The 10,358-nt window shown below is 37.5% G+C and overlaps 1 protein-coding gene across 1 annotated transcript in view; it reads right to left on the bottom strand.

Annotated features, from left to right (window-relative positions):
• The window catches only part of CDC27 (cell division cycle 27), a 110,297-nt gene that overhangs the window by 60,422 nt on the left and 39,517 nt on the right, over window positions 1-10,358 (bottom strand). Inside the window, exon 5 of the mRNA XM_012655228.1 lies at window positions 1,296-1,393. Within this exon, the coding sequence (XP_012510682.1) occupies window positions 1,296-1,393 (98 nt within the window). The remainder of the gene's footprint in view (window positions 1-1,295; window positions 1,394-10,358) is intronic.

The following is a 10,358-nucleotide window of genomic DNA, read 5'->3' as shown; positions in this document are numbered from 1 at the left end:
TCTTTTTTTAAGAGATGGAGTCTTGCTCTGTTGCACAGGTTGGGGTGCAGTGGTGCAATCATAGCTCACTGCAGCCTCTACCTCCTGGGCTCAAGCGAGCCTCCCTCCACAGCTTCCTGAGTAGCTAGGACTACAGGTGCATGCCACCATCCCTGCCTAATTTTTTTTTTTAAATTGTAGAGATAGGGTCTTGCTATGTTTCCCAGGCTGGTCTCAAACTCCTGGTCTCAAGAGACCCTCATGCCTTGGCTTCCCAAAGTGCTAGGAATATAGTTGTGAGCCACTGTGCCTGGCCTCACTTCTGCTAATCAAATTTACTTCTCAAAAGCCCTTCCATCAACTTATCATAAAAGTTTACCCCTAAAGATATAAATTTAGAAAATAAACTAAATTATAAGGATGCTAATTTTAAATATAATAAATCACAGAAAAATTGCAGATTTCTGTGTTTGTTTTAAAGCAGAAAACAACTAGATTTCATTTTTCTCAAGGTAGACGATGAGGTTGAAGAGTTAAAACCCAGCATATTGTACAGTAAAGCCTGAAGCACTTTTATGTATACAGACACAACAATGTTTGACAATATCCCTTTATATATACTAGAGCACATATAATGAGACACTCTCTCCCTACATTGTCCAGGTCTTACAAGTTTCTGCTCCAGGTATTCTATTAATCTCCTTGGAAATCCTATTAATTTCTTCTCTTAGTCAGAAAGCAATTTTGACTAGGGTTAACACGTTGACTGCCACACTAGAAAAAAGTAAGTTTTCCTTGGGGCCACGGTGTTTTATCATGAAAATAAAATAAAAACTTTGAAAACAAAACAATCCTTTCTAATTAAATGAAAAATTTATTTTTTAGTTTTCTGTGTGTGAGTTACATGCAACTTGAAAAATAGTTCACACGGCTCCCAAGGTAAAGAGATGTGTGAGTTACATATGCTTCATGAGGCCCCAGGCTCAAAACTAGCGTGAGTTGAACACAACTGACATGACATTTAATGCGTTAAACACACAACACAACGCTTTCTAGAGGACACAAGATATTAAAGGGAGATTGGCTAAACAGAAGAAACCACTGAATTTAATCTTTGGGGTACAGTAATTAAAGGTCACATTATTCCTGAAACTTACGATTCTAACTTATTTCTTATTCTCAATTTTAACAGCCCTTAGCTTTGAAAAATATTTTTCTTGTAGACAGATGATTTGTATTACCCTCCAAAAATTAAGTAGGGGGAAAAAAAGAAGAGGAAATGGGGAATCCACCCACTCCCACCCCTACAAACCTACCTATTTCACATAATGATTCAAAGGGAGACCAGAGGAAAGGATTTAAACTAAGGCTCTTTTGGTAACATTCTGATCCTTTGGCAAGCCGATCTGTCTTGCTGTGGAGAGAAGCAAATAGATGAAATGAGATACAAACCCCAAAACATTTATTATAAAGAAATTTTTGGCATAGAAAATAAGGTAAATCATATAAGTTCAGAGAGCACTCTTCTTGATGCTTCCCTAAATTATCAATTTTTCCTTTACCATCTTCTCTATTATTTAGGACAGTTCAAGTTAAAAGTCAGGTGAAAGTAAATAGGACATGAATTGAAAGAAATGCTAACAAAATAAACTATCATTGCCTTCTTGAATATTGCCATTAGTTTACATTTCCTGTCAGATATTAGTTACTAAAGGAGATATGGAAAACATCCAAATGCTTCAGTCTTATTCTTAATTCTTACTATAACATCCCAGTGGTAATTCTGAAAGTGATTTAAATGTTTTAAATAAAGCATATGTAAAGATCAGATTTTTTAACAAAGTAGAGGTGGTAGTAGCTTTTACTGAAAATAAAAATTTATGCTTCTTTCTAAATCAGGCTTACATTTGGAATCTGGACAGTATCCTTGGGAACATATGTACTTGGAACAATCTGGGAGGCATTGCTGCCTCCTTATTTTTTATTTATTTATTTATTTTTTTGAGACAGGTCTTGTTCTGTTGGCAGGGCTAGCTAGAGTGCAGTGGTATCATCGAAGCTAGAGTGCAGTGGTATCATCGAAGCTCACTGCAGCCTCAAATTCCTGTCCTCAAGTGATCCTCCTGGCTCAGCCTCCTAAATAGCTGGGACTTACAGGTGCATGCCACCATGCTCAGCTAATTTTTCTTATTTTTTGTAGAGATGGGGCCTCATTATGTTGCTTAGGCCGGTCTTGAACTCCTCAAGACCACGCCACATTGCCTCAAGTGATCCTCCTGCCTGGGGCTTCCAAGGTGCTGAGATTACAGGCATGAGCCATCGCGCCCAGCTGAAATTTAAGGGAAAAATAATTGTCACAAGACTGACATAATCACCTACCAAGGATAAAGGAGTAACTTAAAAATAGGAAATGAAGAGAGGGCATAAAAAGACCGTTTTCTGCCGGGCGCGGTGGCTCACGCCTGTAATCCTAGCTCTCCGGGAGGCCGAGGCGGGTGGATTGTTTGAACTCAGGAGTTCGAAACCAGCCTGAGCAAGAGCGAGACCCCGTCTCTACTAAAATTAGAAAGAAATTAATTGGACAACTAAAAATATATACAAAAAATTAGCCGGGCATAGTGGCGCATGGCTGTAGTCCCAGCTACTTGGGAGGCTGAGGCAGGAGGATTGCTTGAGCCCAGGAGTTTGAGGTTGCTGTGAGCCAGGCTGACGCCATGGCACTCTAGCCCGGGCAACACAGTGAGACTCTGTCTCAAAAAAAAAAAAAAAAAAAAAGACCGTTTTCTGAAAGTAATAGGGAAGAAAGTGGCAAATTAATGCTTGGGAACTTTTAACATAAGGCTAGGAAAAGGAAAATACAGTTGAAATCTCAATATCTGAGGATTATCCTAAGCTTCTAACATTTCTGTGACTATTTTTCTTCTATATTTTCTTCTTTAGCTCCTAAATAAAGCCATTCCTTCCAAGAAGTTGGGGGCACATAAATTTTTAAAAATAATAAAATAAATAAATGAATAAAGCCATTCCCTCTGTCCTCAGACCCCTTCTTTATAAAACCTTTTCTGGTGAGAATCTCTTCTATAGAGATGGCAACTAAATCTATTTCCCTGACTTCAAACTCATCTTTCCTCTGCCTACCGGCAGTTTCATCTAGGTTTACTTCCTTACCTAAGGTTTAGTAAGTTCAAAATCAAGTTCATCTTTTCTTCCCAAATCTGTTCTTTCTCATTATTTTTGTGCGTTTTAAGGGCATCGCTATTCTTAAAAGTTCACATACTCAAACATTTTATCTTTGGCTTAAAGTTTCTTCTTCATTTTCACTGTTACGATCCTTATTGCTTCTCATATAAACTGTCAACAGATCCCTAGTTAATGCCTCATGTTTCTCTTTCTCTTTTCGATTCATGCTATGTAGGCAGCTCCTCTCTTATATAATAGTATTAACCATAGTCTGCCTATTTATCTTTTCATGTGTTCTCTCTTGCAATTTATTATAAGCTTTCTGAGGACAGGTAATTAAATCTTCGAAACAGACACTTTTATTAATAATTTTAAAAGTTGCATTAAGTAGGCTGTATGGTTTATGCAAATGGCCAGAAAAGTGGTAGACAGTGATTTAAGCACGATAAAACAATCTACTCAGGGAAAATATTCTGGAAATGTCAGAGGTGGTCCTTTGTGATGAAAAACCTGTTTTCTAATATTACTTAAATTATAATTGTATTTTCTTTTTACATTAGCAAAAGAAAAATTCTCTCAAACTTTTGATAAGTTGGCAAGGCTGACTTTTATAATGAGCCATGATCTGATTAATAGACCATAAAACATAAGATATTTAAAACAAAATTAGTGTCTGCTAAGAGATTAGATACACATACATGGACAGATATATGTATAAATGATACAAGAGCTACCTTGGGGAAGAAGCCAGGTGTGGAGTTATAATAATCTAGCCTGGGAGATAAAACCTTGATATTCAATAGAGAAAATATTATAAAAGGGGACAAAAATTTAAGAAAATTAAACTGCATGGGGTACTCTAAATTTAGATGGAAATTTTCACTAAAATTGAATGGCTATAACACAAAATCCAGCCAGGAGTTTCCCAAAGAATAAGGGTAAGAAAATCTATTTCAATGGTATTGGGAAGAAATCAGTTATTTTAGGAATCAGACTTAATATCAGCTGTGTCCTAAACATAGAAGTCTCACGTGCTATGACAGACAAAAAGACTAAAAAGTCTAGAAAAATATCTATCTCGGCTGGGCACCGTGGCTCACACCTATAATCCTACAGGAGGCCCAGGTAGGAGGATTGCTTGAGCTCAGGAGTTCGAGACCAGCCTGAGCAAGAGTGAGATTCTGTCTCTTTAAACAGAAAAATTGGCTGGGCATAGGGCCATGCGCTTGTAGTCCCAAGCTACTCCCGAGGCCCGAGCTGGAGCTTGCAGTGAGCTATGATGATGCCACTGCACTCTAGCCAAGGCAACAGAGCAAGACCCTGTCTCAAAGAAAAAAAAAAGTCTATCTTCTTTAGCAAAAAGAAAAGAAAACTTAACATGCCCTACCTACAAAACCATATGTATGTATTGAGATTATTGGGTGTAATTCTGGTCGAAGACAGGTATATGATGGCTAAAATGAAGAGCCACCTTTTCTCTGGACTAATGGTTCAACAAAAAAAGAAAAAAAGAAAGAAAGAAAAGAAAAATGAAAAGCCAGTTTTCAGGCAGGGTTATTCCACTTTTGATACTCAACCTTTTAATCTTTATGATGAATAAAAGTAACCTATTCACATGCCTCTGAAAGAGGAAAAACTGCCTTCTTCATGACCTGCTATAGCGTATGTATTTGTGTACCTATATGTATACATGCTTACCACATACCCTTCTGAGGACCTCATTCAACTGCACTTTTGAAACTTTATTAGTAATTTTATTTTAAAATAATTAGTAATACATATACAGTCATGCACCACATAACATTTTGGTCACTGACAGTGTATAAGATGGTGGTCCCGTAGGATTTTAATATCATATTTTTATCGTATCTTTTCTTTATTTAGATATGTTTAGATACACAAATACTTACCATCGTGTTACAATCGCATATGGTATTCAGTAACTACAGTAACATGCTGTACAGGTTTGTAGCCTAGGAGCATGAGGCTATACCATATAGCCTAGGTGGGTAGTAGGTTATACCATCTATGTTTGTGTAAGTACACTCGATGATGTTTGCAAACAACAAAATCACCCAAGGATGCACTTCTCAGAGTGTATTTCCATCATTAAGTGACTTATGACTGTATAGCATTTTTGTGATTTTAACACTTTATTTTCTTTTTTTAAACTTTATTTTGGAATAATTTTAGATTCATATAGAAGCTGCAAAAATAGTACAGAGTTCCCATGTACCCTATACTCGGCTTCTCTCAATATCAACATCTGACATAAACTTGGAAACCGACATTAGTATAATACTGTGAACTAAACCACAGAGCTTATTTGGATTTTAGTAGTTTTTACATGTACTCATTTGTGTGTAAATATACTTTAATAAATTTTATCACATTCACAGATTTGTATAACCACCACCATAGTCAAAATATAGAACTGTTCCAATATCAAAGAAATTTCTTCAGTTACCCCTTTATAGTTACATTCTCACACTAATCCTGAGAATCGCTGGTCTGTTTTCTATCACTATAATTTTGTCATATCAATAATGTTATATAAGTGGAATTATATAGTATGTAAACTTTTGAAATTGGCTTTTTTCACATGCCATAACGCCCTTGAAATCTATCCAACTTATTGCATGTATCAATAATGCAGTATATTCCTCTTTATTGCTCAGCAGTAGTCCACCGTATGGAGTAGTTTATCCATTTGCCCATTGAATTTGGAGTCTTTCCAGTTTGGGGCTTTTATAAATAAAGCTACTATGAACTTTCATGTATAAGTATCACCTTATTCCCACCAGCAATGTATGAGGGATCCTGTTGCTCTGCATTCTCACCAGCACTTGGTACTGTCAGTAGTTTTTATTTTAGCCATTCAAATAGGTGTGCAGTGCTATCTAATGGTGGTTTTTAATTGTCCTTCTTTAATGGCTAATGATTTGGTTGTCTTTTCAGCTGCTTATTTACCATCCATATATCCTCTTTGGTGAAGTGTCCATTCAAGTGTTTTGCCCATTTTCTAATTGAACCAACTTTTTATTTATTTAATATTTTAATTTTTTTGGAGATAGGATCTTGCTCTGTCACCTGGGCTAGAGTGCAGTGGCATCATCATAGCTCACTGCAAGCTCAAACTCCTGGGCTCCAGTGATCCTCCTCCCTCAGCCTCCCAAGTAGCTGGGACTACAGGTGAGCGCTACCATGCCTGGCTTTTCAATTTTTTCTTTTATGTATTGTCTTTTGGGTGTCATGTCTACAAACTCTTTGCCTAACCCTAGGTCATAAAGGTTTTCTCCTATATTTTCTTCCAAATTATGTTTTACATTTGAAGTTTAGGTTAAGATTCATTTATTTTGCCTACAGATATTCAATTGCACCAGTATCATCATTTGTTAAAAAGGGTATTGGTCCTCCATTAAATTGCTTTTCACCTTGTCTAAAGTCAACTGATCATGAAAGACTCTGTTTTCAATTCTTTTGGGTCTGTACCCAGAAGTGGAATTGCTAGATCATATAGTAATTCTATTTTCAATTTTTCAAAGAATTATATTATTATTTTTATATATCACTAGATTCATCTGATTTGCTAATATTTTATTGAGGATTTTTGTGTCTATGTTCATAAGGGATGCTGGTCTATACTTTTTTTTTTAGTACATATTTGGTTTTGGAATCAAGGTAAGCTGGCCTCATAAAATGAGTTAGGAAGTATTTATTTCTTCTTGCTCTGTTTTCTGGAAGAGATTATGTAGAATTGGAGAAGAATTTTAACTACAAATTAAAATATCTTGTACAAAAATAGAATGAATAAGATCTAGTATTCAGCATAATACTGTGACTAAAATAATTTATGGTATATTTTATTTAAAAATTTTTTTAATAGAGATGTGGTCTTGCTATGTTGTCTTGAACTCCTGGCCTCATGAGATCTTCCTGCCTCAGCCTCCCAAAGTGCTGAGATTACAGGTGTGAACCACTGTGCCCAGCCAATATATTGTATATTTAAAAATAACTAAAAGCATGGAATTGGAATGTTCCTAATGTAACAGACTATGCTGCCCCTCCTCCCATAGATATGGGAGGATAAAATTGACAGTGGGGAATATGTAACAGAAAAAAGGGCCTGAAAAAGGATAAAAATGTTTTCTGTCTCTTCAAAATCCCTTTATACTTTTTGAGAACTAAAACCTATATCCCTGCCTCAGTTCAGTGGATGGGAGGGGCAGGGGAATGTCCTTTGTTCCACAGGAGATGGCTCAAGGGAATTGTCTAGGCAGAGGTCATGAGAGTGTTTTTGTCGAAGCTGGGATTAACTGGAACCTTTAAAAGCTCTGTACTTCTGCTCAGAAGCAGGACATAGGGAGTCTGCCAACCTTCTCATTTGCTAGCAAATTAATAAATTTTTCCTTCCTTCTCCCCAAACCACCTGTCCTTGTCTTCTGATGTGGCCTCGGCGACAAGTGCTGAACTTTTGGCAACACTAATACAAAGAAATGATAAACGCTTAAGGTGATGGATACCCCGATTACTCTGATTTGACCATTATACATCCTATGCCTGTATCAAAACATCGCATGTACCCCATAAACATATACAACCATTATATACTCCTAATAATTAAAAATTTAAAAGATTTCTTTCATCGTTTTAGGATTATTTGGATTATCTCTTCAGATTTCTCTTTCTTGGGTGAATTTTGATAGTGTGTAATTTTCAAGGAATTGGTCCATTTTATCTCAGTTGTCAAATTCATGTACATGGAGTTGTTTTAAGTTTTGAGCACACAGATCCTTTTAATGTCTTCAGGTACCTTCTTTCATTCCTAAGTAATTTGTGTCCTCTCTTTTTAAAGTCAGTTTTGGTAGCGTTTTATCAATTTTATTGACTCTCCAAAGGACTAGCTTTTGGTTTTAGGGCTTTTCTCTACTGTTTTTCTGCTTTCAATTTCACTGAATTCTTACTGCGTAATTTTTCCTCCTTTCTATTTGCTCGGATTTATTTTGCTCTTCTTTTTCTAGTTTCCTTTGGCAGAAGCTTAGATTACTGATTTGAAACTGTTCTTTTATAATATAAGCATTTTGTGCTACAAATTTCCCCCAAGACACCTTTATCTACATCATGACTTTTAATATTGTTTTATCCTTTTCATTCAGTTCAATATATTTTTAAAATTTTCTGTGAGAATTTCTCTTTGATCCATGAATTATTTAGAGGTGTATGGTTTCATTTTCAAGCGTTCTGAGATTGTCTCTGTCCCTGTATGGCTTTTTGTCACCTAATCCATCTCTTTTAACCAAAGAGTAGTATTTACAATACTTCATTTTAGTTAATCTTCTAAAAGTAATACGGTGCTCTTTAAGAATTACTATTTCTACAACATTCCTCCCATATTAAAATTTTGACAACCTCTTTCATAAATCCCCCACCCTCTACTTTTTATATATCAGTTCCCTTAAATAATTTATCATACTCAAACATCTATTTTCTTTTGGAAGTCACTCTATACATAGGAGATGATGTCAAATTTTACTTTTTCTATCAAGTCTTTCCTAGTTTCCTGGTTCTTCTTAACCAGGAAGAACTGATTATTCTCTCATTTGAACAAAATACTGCTCAAATATTATCACAGCAACTTTTATTGTGATGATAAAACCTCGGGCCAGGAGGTGGCTCACACCTATAATCCCAGTGCTTTGGGAGGCTGAGGTAGGAGGATTGCTTGAGGTCAGGAGTTCGAGATCAGCTTGGGCAACAGTGAGACCTCATCTCTATAAAAAATAAAAACATGAGCTGGGTGCAATGACTGGCCCCTGTAGTTCCAGATACTCATGAGGCTGAGTCGACGGGGAAGATTGATTGCTTGAGCCCCAGGAGTTCGTGGTTACAGTGAGCTCTGATGGGGCCACTACATTCCAGTCCAGACAAACAAACAAAAAACTTACTGAGTGTGGAAGAAACAATATTCGACGTGCTTTTATCCTATTCTCTCACTTAACAACAACTATCATCAACACAGAAGACTTCTGTGACCAAGTATATGAGTTTTTCCTCACCCACCAAGCAGTGGACACCAACTAGGTGTCCTCTAATTCAACTTTCTGAGACAGGATTTTGAATTACCCACCAGGCCCAGTTAATTGTTTTTTTGACAGGGTCTCACTTTGTCACCCAGGGTGGAATGCAATGGCATGAGTCATGGTAGCCTCAAATTCCAGGGTTCAAGTGATCCTCCTGCCTTAACCTCCTGAGTAGCTGGGACTACCAGTAGGCGCGTACTGCCATGTTCGGCTAATTTTCTATTTTTTTATAGAGACTAGGTCTCACTGTGTTGCCCAGGCCAGTCTCAAACTCCTTGCCTCAAGTGATCCTCCTAACTCAGCCAAATGCTGCCAAATGAGCCAAAATGCTATTATAGGTGTGAGCCACCATGCTTAGCCCCTAATTCAATTTAATTCTGATGCTATCCACCTGGGGATAGCCTCAGATCCCACTGATGGAGGGGTCAGTCCCCAAGACGGCACCCCACTTCAGACACAAGTGGCAAGTCTGGGCCTCTGGAACTTCTGACCACCTAGCTATAAATCTGGGTTCCCACACCCCCTCCTCAAGTTTGATTAATTTTCTAGAGTGGCTCACAGAACTCGGGGAAACATTTTTACCGGTTTATTATAAAGGATATTACAAAGGATATAGATAAAAAGAGTGAGGTATGGGGAAAGGGGTACAGCATGCCCATGCCCTCCCCAGGTGTGCTGCCCTCCAGGAACCTCCATGTGCTCAGCTATCTGGAAGCCCTCCAAACCCTGTCCTTTGGGTTTTTATGGCGGTTTCATTATATAGGTATGATTGTCAGAGGTGGGGAATCTGCGGCCTTTTGTCTGAATTCAAATTTCACAGAACAAATCCAGATTTGGTCCAGGGGTTGCACTTGGGGATCTGGAGGGCCACATTTAATTAATTAATCATTAAACCATTTGCCATTGGTGATCAATTTAACCTTCAGACCTCCTCCCCTTCCTGGAGGTCAGGGAGTGGGGCTGAAAGTCCCAATCCTCTAATCCTGCCCAGGTCTTTCCAATGACCAGCCCCAATCCTGAAGCTATCTAGGGGCTGCCAGCCATGAGTCAACTTGTTGGCGTACAAAAAGACATCACTTTGGAGGTTTTAAGGATTTTAGGAGTTGTATGCCAGGAAAC

Source organism: Propithecus coquereli, unplaced genomic scaffold (assembly GCF_000956105.1).
Source record: "Propithecus coquereli isolate 6110/MARCELLA unplaced genomic scaffold, Pcoq_1.0 Scaffold469, whole genome shotgun sequence".
Taxonomy (NCBI): Eukaryota; Metazoa; Chordata; class Mammalia; order Primates; family Indriidae; genus Propithecus; species Propithecus coquereli.
Note: the sequence above shows the minus strand (reverse complement) of the source record. Positions and strands in the feature narration are given on the sequence as shown.